Source organism: Apostichopus japonicus, chromosome 20, assembly GCF_037975245.1.
Source record: "Apostichopus japonicus isolate 1M-3 chromosome 20, ASM3797524v1, whole genome shotgun sequence".
In the NCBI taxonomy this organism is placed as follows: domain Eukaryota; kingdom Metazoa; phylum Echinodermata; class Holothuroidea; order Aspidochirotida; family Stichopodidae; genus Apostichopus; species Apostichopus japonicus.
This window is the reverse complement of record NC_092580.1, coordinates 8,430,580-8,457,076: the sequence shown is the minus strand read 5'-3', so window position 1 is coordinate 8,457,076 and position 26,497 is coordinate 8,430,580. Positions and strand designations below refer to the sequence as shown.

Here is a 26,497-nt window from a genome sequence, read left to right as displayed (position 1 = left end):
CTGTGCCTCTCGCTGCATTAAGACTATCCATACTGTGCCTCTCACTGTATTAGGACTATCCATAGTTTGCCTCTCGCTGCATTAAGACTATCCATACTGTGCCTCTCACTGTATTAGGACTATCCATAATTTGCCTCTCGCTGCATTAAGACTATCCATACTGTGCCTCTCACTGTATTAGGACTATCCATAATTTGCCTCTCGCTGCATTAAGCCTATCCATAATTTGCCTCTCACTGTATTAAGACTATCCATACTGTGCCTCTCACTGTATTAGGACTATCCATAATTTGCCTCTCGCTGCATTAGGACTATCCATACTGTGCCTCTCTCTGTATTAGGACTATCCATAATTTGCCTCTCGCTACATTAGGACTATCCATACTGTGCCTCTCACTGTATTAGGACTATCCATACTGTGCCTCTCGCTGCATTAAGACTATCCATACTGTGCCTCTCACTGTATTAGGACTATCCATAATTTGCCTCTCGCTGCATTAGGACTATCCATACTGTGCCTCTCGCTGCATTAGGACTATCCATACTGTGCCTCTCGCTGCATTAGGACTATCCATACTGTGCACCTCCTTGCATTAGTGTAGCCATACTGTTGCAGCCATCACTGCAAGCTATGGCAAGTTTAAGTCTTATTGCAGCTTCCTCTTACTGCTGTTGACCAGGTTTTCAGTGCAGTGTTGTTTAAATCTAGTTAGTATTAGTAATGTTCATAGATGATTACCATGGTAATGTGTATTTACTTTTCTTTCAGGTGTTGTAAAGACAGTTAAATACAGCAGTCAAAAACTCATGAAGATGTGGAAGAGCACCTCCAATAATAGGTGATCATTTATTATTAATAGAGTTTATTTTTACATTCAATATGCTACCTAGAACATCATTCTTGGGACTGACTCTTCAGTTAAAAACCTTTCATTTCGAATGGGTTCAAGAAGGTAAAAGGTAAATGCTTGAAGTAACCCTCTGCAAACTAAGGTTATATATTGGAATCCTGTCAAGTGGAGGGATATCCTGCAGCACAATGTATTAGGTTCTATGCTTTTATTCAATGAAAGGTTATGTAAGTCAAGTTGGAAACCCACCACTATGTTTAAGGTTATTATAGATAGCCAGTCCAGTGGAGAGGTATCCTCTAGCTCTATTTATTAGGTTCTATGCTTTTATTCAATGAAAGGATATATAAGTCAAGTTGGAAACCCACCACTATGTTTAAGGTTATTATAGATAGCCAGTCCAGTGGAGAGGTATCCTCTAGCTCTATTTATTAGGTTCTATGCTTTTATTCAATGAAAGGATATATAAGTCAAGTTGGAAACCCACCACTATGTTTAAGGTTATTATAGATAGCCAGTCCAGTGGAGAGATATCCTCTAGCTCTATTTATTAGGTTCTATGCTTTTATTCAATGAAAGGATATGTAAGTCAAGTTGGAAACCCACCACTATGTTTAAGGTTATTATAGACAGCCAGTCCAGTGGAGAGATATCCTCTAGCTCTATTTATTAGGTTCTATGCTTTTATTCAATGAAAGGATATGTAAGTCAAGTGGGATACCCACTACTATGTTTAAGGTTATTATAATAGTCAGTCCAGTGGAGAGATATCCTCTAGCTCTATTTATTAGGTTCTATGCTTTTATTCAATGAAAGGATATGTAAGTCAAGTGGGATACCCACCACTATGTTTAAGGTTATTATAGACAGCCAGTCCAGTGGAGAGATATCCTCTAGCTCTATTTATTAGGTTCTATGCTTTTATTCAATGAAAGGATATGTAAGTCAAGTGGGATACCCACCACTATGTTTAAGGTTATTATAATAGTCAGTCCAGTGGAGAGATATCCTCTAGCACTGCATAGTTTCATGAAGACATGTGGTCCATTGGAAGGACACTACACAACACTCCCTATGTTGTATGCTGATACTGTGATTGACAGACATGTGGGATAACCTCCAGTATGTTTATACTGTTGCACAGACATCGTTAAGATTGGCTTTTACCAATCTCTGATTGGGCGGACATTTAACCCACTTGTGATCTTTGCAAATGAAATTCCATTGCAAACATTGCTTGCTCTAGTCTCTAACAGATTAGTGACAATGATATTCCTATGTCTTTGTTTATAATCAGCAGCAAGCCACAAATCTCATTTTGTCGTATTAGTGCAATGTTTTCAAACAACAAATAAAATTCAACAGCAGTGAAAGTATTTATCAAAGAGATATAACAGTATAATTACTGTGAATGTTTTCATTATGTGTAATCTGCCTGAAAAAATGTAATATGTATTCTAACATTAATGTTAAATAAATCCTGTGGAGTTTGTCTTTCTTAAATATTGAATTATGAGAATGATTACAAAAACTACTTTGTGGTGAACTGTTGTTATGTGTGTTAATAACTCCAGACTGGGTAGCTAGTGCTTTTGTAGGCTACTAAAGGGGATGAATTTCTGGGGGAGGGGTGCTTGGGGGCAGGGGTGTCACATCTTCCAGTGAAAATAAAAATATTAAAAATGAAGAAAATTACAGCTTTTAATTTTTCCATCTGCATCTTCCTAATGTCTACATTTCTTGGGGAAATCACTAGGTTGCTCACTGGTGGTTGCATCATACATTCTGCTGAGATTGAGTTCTTCTCAGGAACTGTATTTTAAGATCGTTTGAAGAGCACAATAAATATTTGCAAATGCTGCAGCAAAGTCCCCAGGATCCCCCCCCCCCTTATTAATGAATTATACTACGAGAGCATGAAATTCCCCCAAAACACTACTGTGTCATCGGTGGCCTACCCTGAACCTCAACTAGGGATTTTAAAGACATTCCAGAGACATTGAATTCCTTATTATTGTGATGTTAGCCACTCAACAGGAAGGATAACAAGGAGACAAAATGAGTTTAAATGAAATAAATATATTGCAATATTCTAACAAACCTATCAAAGAGGTTACGACTTACAAATGGTCTTGGCATAATTATACATGATCCTTTATTACGAATCGTGACTCACATAATTCATAACTTTATGGTGATATTCATGTCATGATTCCTTCCTATTATACTTACTTTTGTCATAAATTATTCTTATTCATCTTTGTAACTGCTTACAGTTGTTCTAACAGAGCTACATATGAATTATGAACTATAAACTATGACTTGCTTGTGCCGTGCAGATACTTTCCTTCTGTGGTTGTTAATTTTCTGATGTGATAACAACGGTCGTAAACCCTCTAGAATTCATCCAAATAGACAACTGTTCTATACACTGAACAGAAGCTTAACATTTAAGATGGGAATGTTCAGGTATGATGTGGAATAAGAACCTCTGGTAAAGTTTGTAGCTTCACCTTGATCTAAGGTTAGATAAAGTATTTAACTTGTACAGTAAAAGCAAGCCATGTTGTATTCATTAAAATTTCCTCCTGCATTGTGTTGATGAGATCATCACAGACTTGCCACTGTCCTTTGTCATCAGTATTATGAACAAGAACATGTTTATCTAGCCAGCACAGGAGAATGTCTCCAAAGTTTGCTTTGTAGAAGTTGTCTTATCATTCTAGGATTGCAAGGAACACTTGTAATCCACACATACTATTTCAAGCTATACATTTACTTGAGTTGTCCAGCTCCTTCAGACAAATGGTGGAAGATACTTGATGAAGATAAATGCAAGCAATACACAACCCCAAAAATGTGCTTGTTTGATAGAGAGTACAGCTGTAGTGATAACCTGCTATCGAGAGTACAGCTGTAGTGACTACCTGTTATAGCAAGTACAGCTGTAATTTACTTGCTATAGCGAGTACAGCTGTAGTGATAACCTGCTACAGCGAGTACAGCTGTAGTAATTACTTGCTATAGAGAGTACAGCTGTAGTGACTACCTGCTATAGAGAGTACAGCTGTATTGACTACCTGCTATAGAGAGTACACCTGTAGTGATTACTTGCTATAGAGAGTACAGCTGTAGTGATAACCTGCTATCGAGAGTACAGCTGTAGTGACTACCTGTTATAGCAAGTATAGCTGTAATTTACTTGCTATAGCGAGTACAGCTGTAGTGATAACCTGCTACAGCGAGTACAGCTGTAGTAATTACTTGCTATAGAGAGTACAGCTGTAGTGACTACCTGCTATAGAGTACAGCTGTATTGACTACCTGCTATAGAGAGTACAGCTGTAGTGATTACTTGCTATAGAGTACAGCTGTATTGACTACCTGCTATAGAGAGTACAGCTGTAGTGACTACCTGCTATAGAGAGTACAGCTGTAGTGATTACTTGCTATAGAGTACAGCTGTATTGACTACCTGCTATAAAGAGTACAGCTGTAGTGATTACTTGCTATAGAGTACAGCTGTATTGACTACCTGCTATAAAGAGTACAGCCGTAGTGACTACCTGCTATAGCGAGTACAGCTGTAGTGATTACTTGCTATAGAGTACAGCTGTATTGACTACCTGCTATAAAGAGTACAGCTGTAGTGACTACCTGCTATAGCGAGTACAGCTGTAGTGATTACTTGCTATAGAGAGTACAGCTGTAGTGACTACCTGCTATAGAGAGTACAGCTGTATTGACTACCTGCTATAGAGAGTACAGCTGTAGTGATTACTTGCTATAGAGTACAGCTGTATTGACTACCTGCTATAGAGAGTACAGCTGTAGTGACTACCTGCTATAGAGAGTACAGCTGTAGTGATTACTTGCTATAGAGTACAGCTGTATTGACTACCTGCTATAAAGAGTACAGCTGTAGTGATTACTTGCTATAGAGTACAGCTGTATTGACTACCTGCTATGAAGAGTACAGCTGTAGTGACTACCTGCTATAGCGAGTACAGCTGTAGTGATAACCTGCTGTAGAGAGTACTTGCTATAGCGAGTACAGCTGTAGTGATAACCTGCTATAGCTAGTACAGCTGTAGTGATAGCTGTAGCGATAGCTGTAGTGATAGAGATTACTTGCTATAGAGAGTACAGCTGTAGTGACTACCTGCTATAGCTAGTACAGTTGTAGTGATAACCTGCTGTAGAGAGTACTTGCTATAGCGAGTACAGCTGTATTGCTTGTAATTTTAAATATCAATTCTTTCAGGGGGCTCACAACCCCTGTTCCAAAGACAAGATGATTGATAAATGATAGCTGTCTTATGGTCAGACATGCTTGTATGAATAGTGATTGAATTCCTAAAAATCCTATCAAACTGAACAAATTATGTTTGAGTGGCTACCATTTGGAACATAAATGCATTGCTGTTACAAAAGTACTAAGAAGAGTATTAATTAAACATAACAGATGTGTTATGTGATGTGAGTAAATTCATAAATGTTTTTTCAACTTATGTTACTTCCATCATCAGTGTGAGCAATAAATATTTTTCTCTGTATTTTACATGATATAATTCCAAAATATTTACATCTTATTTAAAATTTAATGGTTTCCAATTCTGCTGGAGTCATAATTACATTACCTTGATAATTAAGAATTGTTCCAGATTTCAACATAATTATAGCATTTTCATGTATTCATACATTATAAACTCTGAAGGTAGGTTATCACATATTGAACTCCTACCACCAAACTGAATTTAAATTCAGTTTGATAGGAGACTAAAATAATTTCAATGTTGCCCTCACATTTCTCTTACAAACTAACTACCATCCCATTCATTTTAGAAGAGGAGCCCTTTCAAAACTATGGACTTCTTTGAATGAAATGACCCTGGGCCTAATTTCTAACATTCACATGAAAACACAAGCTCCTATTGTTGTCACTAGCAAATTGCATTCAGTATTCTGGAATTGATTTACGGATTTATTTAAACCATCTCTTTTAGCACTTGATAAATGCATGCTGGGAGAATTGTTGACAGGTAGTTTCCCTTTCAAAATAGATCTCCCATTGAGTAACATCAAACCCTGTACTGAGAGGTGGACCCTTAATTTGATGAACAATACTAGAAGGGGTTATAGCACACTACGGCAACCCTTGACCATTCTCGAGGCCAAACCTAGTAAGTGAAGGTTGTTAGATGATCCAAGGACTATCCTGAGACAATTGTCAGTGTACTGTAAGCAATGTTTTCACTTTGCAAGAACTCTGACCTACTCTTTTGCATCATTTTTATTATTTATTTAATGTTTTTTATGCCACTCAATGAACTGAATGTTTACATCTACGTTGATAACAATTTTGAGCAAGCCTCTAGGAGATTGAACTTTTAAATCACACTTCCATTTGACTGCTACACACTTCATATGACCTTTGACTTCTGATTCCTGCGCACTTTCTTTTATCTCACTACCAATTGATGCTTGTTACTGCTATCAACTTTATTCAGACAAGAATATAAGACTAGGAGGACTAAGGTATCTATGTTTACACCTACAATGACCTTCTTTCTGTGTAAACATTTACAAAGCCCTGTCAGTACCAAGGAAAAGGGCTGTAACATCATTTGAACAATGTTGACAGACAAACTCTTCTTCTATGGTATAAGCTCCATTTGCTATGTCAGGTGAGCTGCCTCTTATCTGAACTTCACCTTGAAATTTGAATCCGGTTTAGTAAAGACATGAATACAATTAATTGCCATAGAGGTCAAAGGTGATTTGAGGTCATCAGAACTATTACAAAAGCATGATAACTCCAAAAGTAAAGCTTGAAAACCTAGTTTGTATGTGAACCTATTTTTCTAAGTACAACGATCCTATGTAATCTGTGGAGGTCAAAGTTCATTTGAGGCAACAGATGTGAAAGTACAAAAGACGTAACCAGGTCCACATGTATGCAAGAACTGGTCACCTATTGTCTGCAGTGTTAACATATATAAATATAAAAAATCTCTGTGTAAAGATATTTGTTTCCTTCTGAATTGAGTTGTGTTTTGATATTCTCAGCGATCTAGTTTACAGATATGAAATATTGGTGACATCATAGACATAACCCTGAGAATTATACCTATAATATGAAGTGAGGCAGCAAGTCTCAATATGGCGGCCATTGGATCTTCTTGAGGACATCAAGGATGGACGTACAAATCCTTCTACCTGAAAAAACAAACTTGTGTGATTGTTCATCATTCCATCGGGCTTCTCCAATGCCATGTTTCATATAAAATGATATTGTTCTAACGATGTAATGAGCTCTTGAATAGTACTGTAATAATAATAAGAGCAGCTTCCCATCTTGATAAGGTATCATGAATATGCATGTCTGTCAGTATCGGACTGGCTTGCATCATTGATCACTGCATATTCATTTCTGTTGGACCAGATGGATCCTCAATCCTGACCCATCGGTCTTTCCCGACGCTGGCGCTATACCTTCGTCAAATATCAACTTCCATTTATGATCTGAGGCTATTCATCAAGTTAATTCACAGTACTCTGTCACACCGTGACTCGGTGATCCTAGCTTCATTATGCCAACTGTACGATCAGATGCTGTCACCAAATCTAGTCATTAATATTAAGGAAGCAATAAGATTCAGGTTTGACAAGATCTTCTAATAATCGTCTTCAATGAACCAAGCTGTTTTGTCTCAAGCTCACATAGCTCGTACACAATTGTTATCTGTGGTAGTTGTTAGAATCGTGGTCCCTGACAACCATTGACCTTTAACCTCTTGAACAACCAGAATGGCATACTAACCAACAATAACTATGGGCAACTTTCATAACACCATCCACTCATTCTGATAATCAATCTTACAGTATGAAAGGATTCCTGAAAGGCAGTGTTGGTTGATATTATGGATATGCAGCATATTAACACTATGTCACAGGCCTGGTTCTACTCGTAATGTTGGCAGGTAATATACATTTTTGAGTAGTCGAATGAGAACTTGATTTCAGAACACATAAAGAATACATGTGATCCTTATGATTCTTCTGTCGAGCAAGCAGTTATTTTCGTTATAGATATATTTCCCTTTGTAGTTAATTTAAAGCCAATTTACACGACCCCTATCAACATAATGGCACTAAACTACAAACCTTTAGGTAAATGGACTATTATATGGAGGGTTAACAACATATGTTAACATTTACAGACATGTTAACTGCATAATATTATCAACATTTCCTAATTGAATAGTTCCTTTGATAATTTTATTCACCCTATGGAATGTTTTTCTAACATTGACAAATAGTCGCACAATTTTAGTAATAGCAACATTTTTGAGAAATGACGGTCTAGCCGTCGCTGGCCAAAGGATTTATAACAACAAAATCTTCGGCTTTGAGCACAGCGGTTCTGTATGTTGCCATGTTGGACATATCCCTTCCGGGAAAACAATATAAGAAGAGCCTGCAATTATGCTACATTACCTATGAGCTCACTTTGATCCTGACATCCCAACTGATACAGTCACTTTAACAATGTGAGCATTTATTAGTGAAGATACATTCATTGAAACTGATGAAGATACTTCAGGTATCAACAACATTTACTGAATGTAAAACTGGAGTAGCAATGTGATACACTCTTGCAAGCAATGATCTCAAATCCCACTTAAAAGACTGACCTTTGACATCAATACACAAACAGCATTAACAATTGTTATGTCTTCAAATCTAGTGAAATATCAGAGATGGAGAAGCTCTGTATAAAGTAAGGACACAGAGATCACAAAAAAAATTGTGAAAATCACCAAGAGGATATACCATAAAGATACTGTACAACCACCCCCCCCCCCCTAATAATTTCTTTTAATATTTCCTGTTTGACAAATATGTTTTTCTTAACATATGATGGCTTGCGTAAAGGATACATTCGTCATAGGAAGAGATATCCATATCTGATATTTTGTCCTGATGCCGGTAGACTTCTCCCAAATACACATGCTTCAGTGGGTTTCTTCGGTACCTGAAAAAAGAAGAGTTTATGTCAATTATATTTTAAAATGACAATAAAACAAAAAAATGTTAGCAAACTGTTTATCCACTAAAGGGCCTGTGTAGGAGAAAGTGTAAACCTAAGTGGGCCTGATGTTTCGATCCTAGCAGGATCTTGTTCAGGAGCTGAATGACAAGTAACAGAAAGAAACTACAATGGGATAAAATACAAGCACAGAATAAAGATAGGTTAATGAGCAGGGTGAACACAAAAGAGATTGATGTGAGAGTATTAGTAGACAAAGGGAGGAGAGAGAAAGAAACCAACAGGGGGAAGAGGAGAGGTGGGAGTTAAACTGTAGAAGGACAAAAAGAAGATTACCTTAATCTTTCTTTGGATCAAAAGGTCAGGCCCAATTTAATACTTTAACACATTCAATTATATTTTGGCAGTAATAATAACAACCAGAAAGCCAATTAGCTCAGTGATTTCTCTCCATATTTCAACATGAGAATATTCATTTGTTACACTGCAGAGAAGATTTCAAGGTTAAACCATTATTACACATGATTAACATAGCTGAGGTAGGCCTACTTGTAATGTTTACCAGGTTTTCTTACTGTTCACCTCACATACTCTTTTTAGGATTCTTGAGCTCACAAAGGCAGATCTTCTCTCCTTTTATGAAGTTCAGCCAAACTTTACTTCTGCAGTTATCATGTTTACAAGGTTTTCAGACCTTGCTCTGTTGACCTTCAATGACCTTTGACCCCAACAATGCTGACCAGGGGAATCTACATACCAAGTATGAACATCCACCAATATGCATCTTTCGAGTAATCTTTCGAGTTGAGCATCACATACAAAAACAACACTCCATCACAGTTGCATAGACATCTGCCTATGATATGATAATAATTACTTCTGCTGCAAATTTTAAGCCCTATTGTTGCACATCTCTCATCTGATTAATCGCCCTCATACAATGTTTATGGTGAGACTACATTTGAAGACGTTTCCCCACACTCAGGAAAGCTGGGAGAAGTGCTTTTTACTTTTTCACAGCAATGAAGAAGTCCAACATAACTTCAAAAATGGACATAAAAATGTTGTTTGTCCTCATTGAGATTTTAAAGGTCACAATAATAAGGTTTACCAATTATGGAGAGATTACTTTCCTGAGATTCTACCCACACTTTCAGGCCATTCTTAATCCCTATTGTGTTGTTTAACCCTCCTCTAAAAAAATTGGTGGACCACACCAAGATAATCTAAAGACTATTTGACATAATGCTTTGATCAACTTAAGAGGGAAAGCTCTCGTCATGCATGAGTTCCTCTAGTGAATAAGGATCTTACCACTGCATCAATATGTACTATACTAGGTACACAGGTTACCTCTATGTGGCTGATGAATCAGTTGCTAGGAAGATGCTTGTTCCTTTGTTACGTTAATGAGGAGATTGAAGAACAGGATCAAATGGTTCCTGGAGGTGAGTGGTATTCAGTAGTTTAACTTGGCTGTGTATAGTAGTAGTGTAAACCCTCTCACCAGTGTAACTGGATGTGTGCATGTGTCACCAGTGATCAGCAATTAATCTCTTGACCATAGCAATGTCATCATCATATTCCATGGATTATTAATAATATAAGCATACTCTACTAATCTTAGCAATTGGTTTCGAATGGAATTTGTTTTGTTTTTTATTTGGATTTCTTATCTGGTAAGCATGAATAATTTTGACACTTCTAGATACAAGTGTATTCTTCTCAAAGGTCTGGAGTGAATCTGTACTATTAGGCCTACTGTTATGTATGTGATAAGACACAACATGCTGGCAAGTCCATGCAAAGCAACACACAGAGCTTAATCAGCAATGCTGATGTACTACTTAGTGATATAAATGGGAGAAATTTATCAACTGACTATGGAAGTTTACAAATAACTGTTAAAACATAATTCAATACACTGTTCCCTGCATTTGTGAAAGTACCCCTCAAACTGAGAAGTACCTTTCTCAAATTCAGCGACATCTGATAGTTGCAAGGCTGAAATGCACGATTTTGGGGGAAGAAAGCATCTTTCTTAGGCTCTTCTGTTGCAAATAACATTTACAACAAGGCTGAAACTAAGTTTTTTCAATCATTAAACTGAAATTTAAAGATATACAGCATATGATGATAACCATATTTAAGGTGTGTGATGTAACCAGATCATGACACACAAAACACAAATAAATATCAAGCTATGATGATAATATAACATAAGTATAACTTAATCAAATAACATGGAAAGCCAAACAGGTTGAAACTTCTTGAATGATTCCTTTGCAATTGTAGTGTCATTTCTATATATCAATACCTGTTTTGGCTCAAAACATTAACCAGAGGGGAACCCCCTCCCAGCGGTTACTTGCCTTTAAATACAGTACACATGCAGCACAAGAGTAGTTTGCAAGTTAACCTTGACCTTATTGCTACAGGAAAAACATGAAACTATGACTGCGTTTATGCCGTACTGTAATAGCTGGCTGATTGCAGACACACTTTACTCAGTTGCTCTAAGCAAGTATTAGTTGAGCATCCCCCCTCCCTCCACCCCCACCCCCCGTTGCTGCCTGTGAATAGGGAAATCCAGGTTGCCTATGAGATGCATAGTAGGTAGTTATAATGTCTATAATATCTATACCATGGCATATTGAATTTGTTGAAATCAGAGCACTTGATGTGAGAGAACAATATATTTTCAGGTTTTGTAAGAAAGTTACCATATCAAATTATTTAGTAGGGGTAACTGCACTAACAGTTGACATATGTTGTTGTACTGATGTTATTTTATCATCTGTAATATCAATCTGCATTAAGGAAGTATAGGAAACGCTAAACACTCCCTTCACACTCTGTTCTACATGAAAAGTTCAACTCACGTATGCACAAAAGAAACGAGCTACATTGTAACATATGGAATTTGTCACCGGACAGGACAAGCAACGTTTCTGACAGCAATGCTGCAGAAACCCAGCTAAGCTTCTGTTTGAGAAATTTGTTTTAATTGGTAATATTACTGAGAAGTTTATCCATTTGTTTGTGCAAAAAGTATAAGACATAAATGGATAAGAGTGTCATTCCCTTCCTCTCATCTCCATTTTTCCTTGCCTTAAATGCTCCTTCTTAGCAGACATAGTTTGTTACCATGTTAGAAAGTTGCAAACATTTGTTTTGTATAAAAAGAGAACAATGATTAAAGTTTGAAATAAACTTGAAAGTCCAAAGGTTATAAGTTTTGCTAAGTTGCATTCTTGAATACGTAAAATGCAGAGATGCCTTTGTAATATATTTAAACCAGATTGCAAAGCTGTATTGAGGTTTGCTGGATGACTTCATCGTAACAGGGTATGAGCCAATGTTATCCTTGTAAGATATCATGGAAAAGTTTTGTTTATATGAGTTCTGCAGATACTATTGAAATTTTGACCTTCACAAAAATCAATACATTTATGATCAATTGGTACATTTTCATGTAAGGAGACTTGTCAATGCTAATTTTTAAATTGCAATTGTGTAAGCCCATCATCAATTGTTCGTGAAGGCAATTAGATATGCAACTTGATTTTTATGTCATTAAGCAACCTAGCATTGTCTTGGCAAAAGTCATGGCAAGCTCAACTGAATTTACATGGTCATGCCCCAAATGGGGTCCTTGTACTCAAAATATGGTGTTGGCCTAGAGTAACCATCATAGTGCCCGCTCCACAATCTCTAGGTTCTCCGTTCAAACTCTCACGAGGAACCAAATTGTGTACAAAGTCTCCCTTGAATGTGTATTTCTGGTTTGCAAATTAGGAAATGGATTCAGAAACAACTTTGTTTACCATACTGACAATGATAAGGCTCAGTATTTGAGAACATGCTGCTCTATATCCTATATGCAATGAACTAGATAGTGTACAACAATATTCCAGTGTAATATACTGATTCCTTCCAGTTCTTGTGTCAACCAACTTTACTTTTTCTCTTCTCAGATAACCCAAGATTCCTGAAAAGGCAATGGTAGATGAAGCACAACATGGCAGAGGCAAAGATTACAAGCATTGTGTGGATGTTACTCTCCTTACAATTATCAAGCAGTCAGATATCACCAACATCAAATGCTTCCATTGAAACATCGTCGAGCCTACCACAATCCAACATGAATGAGCCTACAACTTCCCCTAACATATGCACTGCAAACTGTGTATGCGACCTAGCCAGACGTTCTGTATCTTGTAATAATAAAGGCCTTACCGACATCCCCTCAGGAATACCAAACTATGTACAGTTTTTGTCTTTGAATGGAAACAGATTCCAAGACTTACCTGCATTTTCGTTTGTTGATTTACCTAACCTTGTATCACTGCAGTTAGTGCAATGTGCAATAGCAAACATTCATCCAAATGCATTCGCTAAATTGAGTCAACTTCGCAAGCTAGATCTGCGATCAAACTTACTTGAAAATATTCCAAATGGAACTTTTTGGGGATTAACTTCTATGACGGAACTGGAGCTTCAAGGCAACCGTATCGAACATATCACTTTTTCAGCATTTCAGGGATTAACTCTATTGAACAAAGTCAGTTTGGACGGAAATTTGGTTTCGGAATTCCCAATCGATCTATTCAATGACAATTTGAACCTTGAAATGCTAAGTTTGAGATTCTGTAAATTTGATGCCATACCTTCTTTTGAGAGCCAATTAGTCAATTTAAAAGAACTTGATCTCTCCGGAAATTCAATCACTCTCATTGAAGGAAATAGTTTCCAAAACCTTCCTTCACTCAGATTACTGCATCTTGCTAGCATGTTCCCTAAGTTGAGCAACATTGATGAAAATGCTTTCCTGGGTTTGGGAGAATTGAACGTATTGGACATTTCTGACAATGCTCTCCAAACACTGAGTTCAACCCACATAGAATCTTTAACATCCTTACAAGTTTTGAATCTTAAGAATAATCCATGGTTTTGTAACTGTCAAATGGGAATGCTTTTGCAATGGCTGCGTCAAACTTCTGTCGATTACTTTGATCCATTTTGGCAGTGCAATTCTCCTGCAACTTTACAAGGTCAAATTGTCTTCACAGTATCACCTATAGAAAAATTTGCCTGTGAACCGTATGTGTTCATTGCGCCACAAAATACAGCAGTTGAGTTTGAGGATCCAGTTGTGTTCACAGTTAGCATTGAAGGGGACCCAACACTAATCATACAATGGTACCTCCCAAATGGAGATTTGATTGGACCCGAAGATGGCTCATCTTATGAATATGTACGAGCAGCAGGTAAAGTCATGGTTATTCAGCGAGCAATGGAGTACCACTCTGGTGAATATAGAGTCACAGCTGAAAACAGTCATGGCATGACCACAATCTTTTTCCAAGTTCTTGTCTTTAATATCCCAACGACCACCCTACCAACCACAACCCTGATGCCTCTAGACACGACTCTGTTACCACCACCATGTATATACACACCCATCCAGGTGCGTGTTACTGACATAACAGATACTTCTGCAACCCTGCTATGGACTGCATACAACAGTCCTGACCTACTGGGATATATCATTCACCAAAATGAATTTGGAAACCAAAACAGTTACCGCACTGCTCTGACAACTTCATCAGAAACTTCTAAGATACTGCAATCTCTAAAGCCCAACAGTAACTTTATCCTCTGTGTTACCGTCTACCTAAAGGAATGTCCTAGTTTTATATCTCTTGATCAATGTGCTCAGATTAAAACTACAGGTACTCCTGAGTCCAGTGAACTTGAGGCTCTCAGAATCAAGCATAGAAACGAACTTATCATTCTTGCAGCTGCCACCATGGCAACCACTTTGCTCTTAGTTGCAACCATATTCCTCATCTTTTGGAGATTCAAACAACCCAGGTCGCTGAGGAAGTATGAATTCCAAGCTACAGACGATACTGTTCGTTTTGCTGATTTAGAACCCGTGGATATAACCGCAATTGGGCTTGATAAGAGGCGATCACACACACCTCTGGAGAAGAATGGGAGTGTGTTTACTTATGACAACCCTTCAAAGGATATTATTGAAGAACATGAATATGAAACACCAAGTGAATATCCAATGAAAACCTTCCAAGCCGAGATACACAAGGAGCCACTGCCACCCGATCTGCCTGACCATAATGAGGAAGATACTTTAAACTTTACTCATGACCCAGGATTGGCAACTCTCTTGTCCGAATTAAGGTTCCAGCAGGACATATCTGATATAGACACAGATGAGGAACAATAACAGGCATACATACATGTATAACTAATAGCTATATGTGGATACAACGGCAGACCAACCTCTCAATGGAGGAACACTCTTACATTGAAGAGTTGTGTGTGATTTTAAGAATTCACTGAAGCAAACGATTATTAAAATATGTATAATATGATTGTGGTGGGGTTGTGTGGGTGTTGCAGAGTGTATTCAAATTGTATATTTAGGCAGTAACCAAACAATAAACTTAGCACCAAACAAGTAGGAGCTGAAGTACAATACAACAACAGCAATAGTATCAAAGGTACACATAGCTCTAGTACAGTTGCCAACTGTTAGACTTTAATTAGGGTTAGGGAATAGTTAGGGAATAGGGTTAGAATACTGTAGATACCACAGAATACAACAAGAATACTACAGACAGGTACTACAGATAGCAAAGTCGGCAACTGACTAACACTGATTGCATAGTCAGTGAGTACTACTACGATTAGATTCATCCAACACTTGCAGCATACAGAAACGTTGTACTCAAAGCTGAAGCCTAAGTGAATTAATCAGGTTTCACACCCAGAGTCTATGCAGGCTTAATTGTTCAATACCGCCCTCATTACCTATCGGGGCAAACAGTTCATATTGTAGTTTTGGTTTTGGAAATGGTGTTTCTGGTAGTTTTAATATATCTACACTTGAAAATAAATGAGTATTAATATGGAGTTTAGGAAATTCTTTCTTCATTTTTATTTTTACTAGTAGCTCATGACTGTTTGTTATTATACCTCCAGGACCAAATCAATGATATTTTTCTACTGCACAAGTATGAATGCTTTATATTCTTGTTGCTTTAATGATTTATTGTATGCATAGATATTAATAAAGTCAATTGCACAATGAAACTGTTTGTTATTTGAATGTTTCTATCTGTTGTACGATGTCTATCATTAGCACTAAATATAGAATCCGTACATCAGTAATGTCATGGCAGGAAGCTATAAAACCTGTGCCTGAGTGGCTTTCACCCTTCTACTTTCATTCTTAGCTATTACATTGTATATTATATAGTTTAATATTCAGCATTGGTTATGCCAGCTCTTCATAGTAACATTGCCCTAGTCTTATCATTTAGGAGAAGTCAGTATCGTCCTAGGATATAGCAATATAAACTAATGTATCAAGGAAGTTGAGAACTGGGTTAGGAGATATACAAGGGGGTTGGGAACTGGATTGGGAGATAAATACAAGGGGGTTGGGAACTGGGTTAGGATAAATACAAGGGGGTTGGGAACTGGATTGGGAGATAAATACAAGGGGGTTGGGAACTGGATTGGGAGATAAATACAAGGGGGTTGGGAACTGGGTTGGGAGATATATACAAGGGGGTTGTGAGATGTTGTTACCATTCTCTTTGGTTGAAAAGTAGAAAACTGCACCCTAGCGAGGGCTGAAGAATATTTTGGATTTTGAAGAGGGTATGGTTGCATATACGGCTTTACACACTAGTTAAATATGGCAGTGTTAAATTTTCTCAAATTGTCAAACTTTTGTAGGCAATTTATGCTTTCTTTTTGTCTTTATTACAATGTTTATTTCCTGTAATGGCGATGCTGAATCTCACTTACTGAAGCTGTTATTAAAACGTAATGATTTGCATTGTTTTCAGAATGGACATTAAAATTCTAACCCGAAAAAATGAAAAGAGCAAAACAGTAAAAGCTTCCAGGTCCTAGGTGTGCAATAACATCACAAAATGGGGTTAGGGTTAGAAATTATGGCATTTACAAAAAGACAGCACCAGACAGGACTAGGATATCTACCAAACAAACCAAGATTTTTCTTACCTTTTGGGGGAGTTGTCCACCATATATGATGTCATATACAAGGTACAGATGGTGGTTATGTTTGTGTCTCCTTAAACTTAGGTGTTAGTACTACTTTGTTACAACTATGTAGTCAGTCCATGTATCACAGCTACACCCTCCATTAATCATGTTTGAGCGTTGAAGACTCATACTAATGATTCAGTCCTGTATTGTAATGCATACTGCACAGGTACATGTTTTCGTAGCATATGGTACAACCAATGATATATTTAGAATGTTACAAAGACTTTTAGAAAGTCAGGAAAGATTTAGTTTGCTGGTAAGATCATATATTCTTGTTACAAAACTGGGACAATCCTAATTAATTTGGGCGTATGTTAAACCTAGGGTGGTGAGATAGGCAAAGATGTTGGGAGCTACATGCAGAGGTTTTGGTTCTTTACCATAGATTGGTGGTTAACCCTACCGGCATTATCGTAATATTATAATAATATTAATAATCAGCAGTTACTTTTACGACGCTAAAGTGACTACAAATGTGGGAGAAACCTGCAAGGGCTAGTGGATCACAACTTACACATTGGGTGGCTTCCAATTCAACATTTTTTACTCAAATTTGAATCTTTTCAACTAAGTTAGTCATTTCAGATGGGAAAACCGTAGATTGCTCTTGGATGAAAAATCCACCTTACTATGACCCGGCCGGGTATCGAACCTGGAACCTCCAGATTGCTAAGCCTCTTTGCTTCAAATGCCACCGCCTTTATCCACTTGGCCACAGCCCTCATTATTAGATGCTGTGTACACACAAGTATGTTACAATGCTAAGGAGTCACAAATATATATGAGGAAAACCGACACTAACTCATATCTTGAACAATCGACATTGAGTAGCAATTCAATAAATACTTGAATAATTTGTGAACATTTTTCAGTGACATTGAATTGTTGACTCTACACATGTAACACATGGAGGTATTTTTGCAACTCTGGTTTAGCAAGCACCAACTCTAAGCTATTATTACACAGGGAGCTCAACTGAATAACAAAGCTCCCTCTACAGCCAAGCAAGGGCTGCATTACTTTAACACTTTGTGGGTTTTCTTACGTAATGTGGTACATACCGTCTAATAATACCCTTGTCACAGGCTGTGTACAGAGTACTGCCATTACTTGTGTACCTGTGAAGGAAATTAAAATCAAGTAAATATTACATCAAGTTTAACATTATCCCTAACCTGCTTACAAAAGCAGTTCATCATTAGCATATTTGCCCTCACATCAAACTACCAGCTTACAAAATCAGTTCATCATAAGCATATTTGCCCATACATCAAACTACCAGCTTACAAAATCAGTTCATCATTAGCATATTTGCCCATGCATTTAAGTACCAATAAAATCCATTTCATCTTTAGTTTTAATACCCAATCAGTTTATAACAACATTTGTAAAGCTAAAGCAGTTATTTAGAACTACAGCAGATCACAGTAACTATAGCAACATTCTGGTATTAACAAATGCATTGGTTTAATATGAACTGGTGATGTGGTGACCATGTATTGATGACAAATATTGTTTATTGGTCCCTGTGCATTTATCTATTTTTCATTGACTACAAAGATCAACATCAGCTTCATATTAGCTTTCTATTTTGAAAATGAAAGCAGGCCAGTTTGAAATCTCCCAACAGTTTTACAATATTACCTTATTTTTGAAACAGAAGCAGCACCTTGGTCCCTGAGTGATTCTTGGATACCAACTTCAGGAATGTACCCTAACACCTCCGGTCCACCATACATCACCACGCCTGAAAATAATAAAATATAAACACATAAACCAGAAAGCCAGAAGGCTTAGTGATTCCTTACCTTTCAAGTTCATACATGGAATCACCTGATTGATAGAGCAACTGACAAAAATGTGTCCTAACATCAAGTACCAGAAGTTACATCAGAAAAGAGTTCCAGTTGACCACTGCAAAGGTATTACCCTTCTGAAAGTTGATGACAGCAGGATCATTAGTGGGCTTGATAGACAAATAGATGTGTGAGCAAATGTACATTCTCTTTTACCAATTTTGAGCTAGCAAACCAGCTCTGCCACCAACCATCCCTTTAATAATTGTTATTAATGAATGAGAGTGACATAATATACATTGTGCAAGATTTACACAACTTACTGCCAAAGCCAAATGGCATCTAGTATAAATCACAGACAATAAGGCCAATTTTGAGACCATTTGATATAAACCTGTTGACCCCCTGGGCCAATTTGACGCCATTTGAGATAACCTGTTGACTCCTTGAAGCTCAGAGTGTGAAACCCGCCTATTAAAAGCTTACAATACAAGAGTATCAAATACTTGAAGCAGATTTCATTTCCTGGAATATAAGTATAGTTGAAGATCACTTGAGATCTATTTTATATTGGGCCAATTCACTGAACTGAAATTGACCAAACTATGTTCACCATCAGGAAATGATAGCATGGAAGGACTGACAGATTAATTGTAGCTTTAATTTTGGAGTTAACATGTTTACAAGGATTGCATTCTTTGACACATTTCAACCTCGTGTGACCTTTGACCTCTAACAATTTCAATAGGGTTCTTCTACTCACCAAGCTGGATCTACATAACCTAAGTATGAAGTTAAGCCACCGTTAGCATTTGAGTTACGGTGTTTACCAATGTCACACACACACGCCATCACCATTACATAAATTCCTTGTGCCTCCGGCAAATATCAAAATAAAAAAACAAACTTGACTGTTTAATAGAGAGAGATAAACTCTCATGAGAATAGATGCCAAGGCCTCAAATGGTTTTAAGTTTAATGTCATCAGCATTGGAACAAGAACAATCTACACCTTGAATAAACTTGTTGTGTATTATATAAAATGTACACATAAAACCAAGGGTAAAGGTGACACTTGCTATGCTTGTTGAGTTGTATAATAATGTACAAGATTACCTCTGCTGACAGCACATGAGCCTTGATCTTGAACCAATAAGCCTACTTGACGTCAATATGGGCCATAGACATAAGATCCATTAAGCTGTCCTTTTTGTGATGTTTTGTACAATATTACCTCTGCCAAGATTACCTCTGAAGATAATATGGGCCATAGACATAAGATCCATTAAGCTGTCCTTTAATATTTAATATGAAGCACCCTGACTCACACAAACATTTACATTTATGCCACGTTTTCATCACATTTTGACCTCAAATGATACGTAACATCTCCACCACAGCAAAAAGGCTGGCTGCATGTAACATTGCAAATCCAGCCCTTAATTTTAGATCTTGCTGAACTTTTTTATGCCATGTTTGAAAGTTTTTACATTTTTAGATCTGTAAATCTTTGACCCAACATAGTACATTTCTGGTACTCCATATTAGATATCATCATGATATGTGTGAAATCTTTGCATATTACTGTTCCTATGATGTCAAATTTACCAGCTAGGCTTTACATACAAAACTCATGCACGGCATAATGCAACTGAGGTTAAGCATGATGTCAAAGCGCCCAATGTTTCTAGTTAAAAGACAAAGTGTTGCACTTACTTGAAAATCCTAACATTGCCATTGCATTAAATGGACCCGGAGTAGCTGCAATTGAGGTGAGGCTGGAACCTGCAGATATATCCACCAATGACTTTCCATCCATAGTCACCACCTACACAACAGTACAGCAAAGTAGGAAGGTTACAAGGAAAGATATAGTCACCACCTACACAACAGTACAGCAAAGTAGGAAGGTTACAAGGAAAGATATAGTCACCACCTACACAACAGTACAGCAAAGTAGGAAGGTTACAAGGAAAGATAAAGTCACCACCTACACAACAGTACAGCAAAGTAGGAATGTTACAAGAAAAGATATAGTCACCACCTATACGACAGTACAGCAAAGAAGGAATGTTACAAGGAAAGATATAGTCACCACCTACACAACAGTACAGCAAAGTAGGAAGGTTACAAGGAAAGATATAGTCACCACCTATACGACAGTACAGCAAAGTAGGAAGGTTACAAGGAAAGATATAGCCACCACCTATACGACAGTACAGCAAAGTAGGAATGTTACAAGGAAAGATATAGCCACCACCTACACAACAGTACAGCAAAGAATGAAGGATACAAGGAAAGATATAGTCACCACCTATACGACAGTACAGCAAAGTAGGAAGGTTACAAGGAAAGATATAGTCACCACCTACACGACACTACAGCAAAGTAGGAATGTTACAAGGAAAAATATAGTCACCACCTACACAACAGTACAGCAAAGAATGAAGGTTACAAGGAAAGATATAGACACCACCTACACAACAGTACAGCAAAGTAGGAATGTTACAAGGAAAGATATAGTCACCACCTACACGACAGTACAGCAAAGTAGGAATGTTACAAGGAAAGATATAGTCACCACCTACACAACAGTACAGCAAAGTAGGAAGGTTACAAGGAAAGATATAGTCACCACCTTCACAACAGTACAGCAAAGTAGGAAGGTTACAAGGAAAGATATAGTCACCACCTACACAACAGTACAGCAAAGTAGGAATGTTACAAGGAAAGATATAGTCACCACCTACACAACAGTACAGCAAAGAATGAAGGTTACAAGGAAAGATATAGACACCACCTACACAACAGTACTACACAACAGTATGCAAAGTAGGAAGGTTACAAGGAAAGATATAGTCACCACCTACACAACAGTACAGCAAAGTAGGAAGGTTACAATGAAAGATATTATCACCACCTACAACAGTACAGCAAAGTAGGAAGGTTACAAGGAAAGATATAGTCAACACCTACACAACAGTACAGCAAAGTAGGAAGGTTGCAAGGAAAGATATAGTCACCACCTATACGACAGTACAGCAAAGTAGGAAGGTTGCAAGGTAAGATAGCAACTTTCAAGAGAGGATACAGTTCCACTGAACCATATAATCACACAGTGACAACACAGCACATTTAGTACATTAACTGCAGTTTGCAGCAAATACATTTCTGCCAACTTCCTATAGCAAAAAATCAGTATGCACACAGTATGAAAGCAGTTGGAAATGTCCTTCCTTCATAATATTTCACAGCCGCATCCATAGGTGAAGAAAGGATATCATGTATTTTACAGGGAAACACAATACTTTGAAAGTGTTGTGAAGTTTTCAAGCCTTTCTTGGGTTACTCCTCATACCCTGCCCTTCCATATCTCCACCAACAACCCCATGCAACACCCCCTGGTACAGGAAGTTCCCAAGACATTGCATGATACAAGCTATTAACTGCAGTGCCTGTCTCTATTGTTGCTGAACCATCAGGAACTGATAGATATATGAGTTTGTTCTCACTTTTGAATGGCCATCACTGGAAGCTGTTAATAGGGTAGTCTCTGACGGAGCCCAGGGCCACAGTCTGGGAAGGAATGCAACATCACTGATTGTTCTACTATGAAGCTGGAAAAAAAATGAAGACAAAGAGGTCAGGTGGACAAACTTGTCTATTTGCATCGGACTTAAAACTAGCTGATATGTTATGACATGATGAGTAACAGCCGTAATAGATCCACACGTTAAATCTAATTGCTAGTTAGACTCAAGCTCGCCAAGTCCATTAACTAACATGACCCCATCCACGCAGGAAGTTAGGCCTCCCAAACTGCATATAAGTTGCCAGAAAAGAAATTATCTCAGCAAGCTTATCCCAAATTCCAGCTAGCTGCCTAAGCCAATTCTAAGCAAATGAATCAGATATGGGTTAATTAGGGTTAGGGTTAGTAAAAGTATGATATGGCAACAAGTCCCTCTGTGTGTAAAAACCCCTTGACAAAATTATGACAAAAATTTCTGTTAAAGCAAACTTTCAGCCTGAAGAATACTAACCATAACGTACAATAATAACAATAGCCTCATTTAACAATGCTGGTATCATAACCAGTTTTAATGTTATTAATATTATGGCATTAGGCAGCCATCAAAACAAAGATAGGCCTTATGTAGTAATAGTATCATAAGTTATTGGATGCTTCAAATCCACAAAAGAGGCAATGTTCAAATCAAACCAAGGAAACAATTATTATACACCACCATTGTCTAACCAATGTCAGAACACCATCAATATTACAGTTATGTAACCTCTAGGCCTATAGGCCTATCATTACTGACTAGGAATACAGCAGCGTTATTCAAAAGAATTATAAATGTTCACACATAGTTCCATCTGATCATATACCTTCCATGTTACAGCCATTAAACTACAAAATTTAACTGTTTGCTTGAGAACTCCTTAATTGGAATGGTTCACATATGTGGTATAGACTCAATTCAACTATAACTATAGCCTAGCACATACAGTGAAGTATGTATGCATAGCACATACAGTGAAGTATGCATGCATAGCACATACAGTGAAGTATGTATGCAGAGTACACGTTAGTGAAAAATTAAGTCAGTGCACTGTACTGCGGTCAGTTCATGATGCTATGACAACGGCAGGTGTACTATATTTTGCATCAGATCATTCAATTAGCTTCATTGTAAAACCTGGTATTTTTCAATGTATTACAGCCTACTACTGTCATTCTTGTTCATAGCACTACTTCATTTGTTTAATGTGGTTCATTATTTGTTTATATTAAAAGCACCATATTTGGGGATACAACATTTAATTGACTCGTAGGAAAGTGACTATAATAATTTTTGTGGTTATTATTAAAGGGCAATCTTATACCACATTGAATATTATAGTCATGGTAGAAGGGTCTAGGTCTGTTCCCATGACAACCTTCTCCTTTATCATGTGGCATAAATGTTTCATAACTTTATGAGTGTTTGTGTTTCTCTGCTCTTTCTATGATATTAAAACCACTCCAGAGATTACTTACACTGCTTGATTATGTGATCATTTATTTCACTAACAGCATAAAGGTCTGTCACTTTGAATAACATTAATGAATAACATTTAAGAAACCCACAAGACTGTCACATGCTATGACTGTTTAAAAGAGATAACCAAACAGTGACATCTTTTGATTAATACCTCTCCTATCTTAAGTTGTTCAGCCATTTGCACACAAGTTTATCAAGCATCTGAGTAAAATGTTGTAATATACTTATGCTAAAAATATTCCAAAGTTTACATGCTCTTGTTTTATTTACAATGTTGTGAATTAATTGCTATCAGCTTGACAACTGTTTATGTAATGTGTTGTTGACAGAGTGATTTATACTTGGTTCTCATGTGTTATGTACTGTGCATTATCTTAATTTAATATGGAAGTCATACATTTCTCTGTGTGAGGTCCCGCAAACAAATATGCAAGAAATCAAATTTCTATTTTTGACCTATTCTATTTTTGACCTATTTCTCTAGGTGTTCAAATCAAACAATCTAATTCAACAAATTATTTGAGCAACAAAATGTTTGACATGGAATGCTTGGAAAAATGAAGTAAATCACACAGCTTATCCCTCACTATATCATTGGGGCTAATTAACGCCTGCAAACTGAGTCAGGGTGCTTGAATAATTTTGATTTAAATTTATTGGTGGCGCCCTTTGCAATTTACAAACATTTAATCAATGATGAATAGGCAAGGATATTTTACTCATATCTTCATTATGGTTATCTATAAATGACTTTACAAATTTAACTGGATATCTTGTTCCAATAAACTGGGATTCCTAATTCAATTGGCAAACTGGCAATGTAAACATTTCTAACGTTGTATTTATTCTTGACATTAATTGTTACACATTGTACTTACATCATTGGTTAGCAACACTGGTAAGCACATTCTAAGGTCTATCACTGTAAGTCCCTGGTGAAACAGGAAAGAGAAAGTTAAATGAGACTGCTTAAAAAACAACTCAATGTAGTTGCAACATAACCACAAATATACAAAGATGTACATCAACCTATAGTCATATCACCCACAAATATAAAAAGCTGTACACCAACCTATATATAGTCATATCACCCACAATATACAAAGCTGTACACCAACCTATATATAGTCATATCACCCACAAATATACAAAGCTGTACACCAACCTATATATAGTCATATCACCCACAATATACAAAGCTGTACACCAACCTATATATAGTCATATCACCCACAAATATACAAAGCTGTACACCAACCTATATGTAGTCATATTACCCACAATATACAAAGCTGTACACCAACCTATATATAGTCATATCACCCACAAATATACAAAGCTGTACACCAACCTATATATAGTTATAGTCATATCACCAACAAATATACAAAGCTGTACACCAACCTATATATAGTCATATCACCCATAAATATACAAAACTGTTCATCGACCTATATGTAGTCATATCACCCACAATATACGAAGCTGTACACCAACCTATATATAGTCATATCACCCACAAGTATTCAAAGCTGTATAGCAACCTATATGTAGTAATATCACCCATAAATATACAAAGCTGTACAGCAACCTATATATAGTCATATCACCCACAAGTATTCAAAGCTGTATAGCAACCTATATGTAGTCATATCACCCATAAATATACAAAGCTGTACACCAACCTATGTAGTCATATCACCAACAAATATACAAAGCTGTACACCAACCTATATATAGTCATATCACCCACAAATATACAAAGCTTTACACCAACCTATATGTAGTAATATCACCCATAAATATACAAAGCTGTACATCAACCTATATATAGTCATATCACCCACAAGTATTCAAAGCTGTATAGCAACCTATATGTAGTCATATCACCCATAAATATACAAAGCTTTACACCAACCTACATGTAGTAATATCACCAACAAATATACAAAGCTGTACACCAACCTATATATAGTCATATCACCCACAAATATACAAAGCTGTACACCAACCTATATGTAGTCATATCACCCACAATATACAAAGCTGTACACCAACCTATATATAGTCATATCACCCACAAATATACAAAGCTGTACAGCAACCAATATTAGTTATATCACTCACAAGTATTCAAAGCTGTACACCAACCTCTATGTAGCTGTAGCAGTCACATTAATACCCACAAATACACACAGATGAAAACCACAGGTCTGTATGTGCATTATTCACAACAATACATATGAGTGCACCGAACTGTAAGTAACACTATGACTAATTGATAGGTTAACAGGATGCCAGCTGTACAGCTGAAATGGGGCATTCTATATCAGATGCTGAACAATTGCAGGTTTATTGATATATAAGTAATAGAACCTTCTATTTTACCAACTGGCAAAGGGGAAAAAACAATAACTTGCATGCAAGCCCAACTCTATGTAACCACCCTGTGAAAGGCTACATACCTTGTCATTAACTTGTACACATACTGAAGATAATACTTTTTTTAAGAAAAAGTCGCACAGGAAAGAACCTGGGCACGAAAAACCAAACTACTGATCCGCTCTCAACCCCAGCCCCCTTGCATCGGGACTGTGACTGTGTGATCATCGTCGGGTGTGCATCACCATTCTCCTCGAAAGG

General features: G+C 37.1%; 2 protein-coding genes across 7 annotated transcripts in view; one reads left to right on the top strand and one right to left on the bottom strand.

The window, feature by feature from the left end:
- LOC139961761 (phosphatidate cytidylyltransferase, mitochondrial-like) overlaps positions 1 to 16,023 on the top strand; it is a 33,162-nt gene extending 17,139 nt beyond the window's left edge. For 2 of the 4 annotated variants that reach the window (XR_011791007.1, XR_011791006.1), the window contains exons 8-10: positions 770 to 839; positions 10,253 to 10,352; positions 12,882 to 13,062. Coding sequence is in view for 2 of the 4 variants with exons in the window: in XM_071961243.1 (XP_071817344.1) it covers positions 12,914 to 15,154 (2,241 nt within the window). In the remaining 2 variants the exon portion in view is untranslated. The other 2 variants (XM_071961244.1, XM_071961243.1) reach the window with 2 other exon arrangements.
- Positions 2,915 to 26,497, bottom strand: part of LOC139961764 (uncharacterized) — a 31,150-nt gene continuing 7,567 nt past the window's right edge. For 2 of the 3 annotated variants that reach the window (XM_071961249.1, XM_071961251.1), the window contains exons 7-13: positions 24,733 to 24,786; positions 22,319 to 22,423; positions 20,523 to 20,634; positions 18,655 to 18,757; positions 18,072 to 18,128; positions 8,795 to 8,889; positions 2,915 to 7,478 (exon numbers count right to left, since the gene is read on the bottom strand). In XM_071961249.1, coding sequence (XP_071817350.1) covers positions 7,390 to 7,478; positions 8,795 to 8,889; positions 18,072 to 18,128; positions 18,655 to 18,757; positions 20,523 to 20,634; positions 22,319 to 22,423; positions 24,733 to 24,786 — 615 coding nt within the window. In that variant the 3' untranslated portion in view covers positions 2,915 to 7,389. The remainder of the gene's footprint in view (positions 7,479 to 8,794; positions 8,890 to 18,071; positions 18,129 to 18,654; positions 18,758 to 20,522; positions 20,635 to 22,318; positions 22,424 to 24,732; positions 24,787 to 26,497) is intronic. The other variant, XR_011791008.1, reaches the window with a different exon arrangement.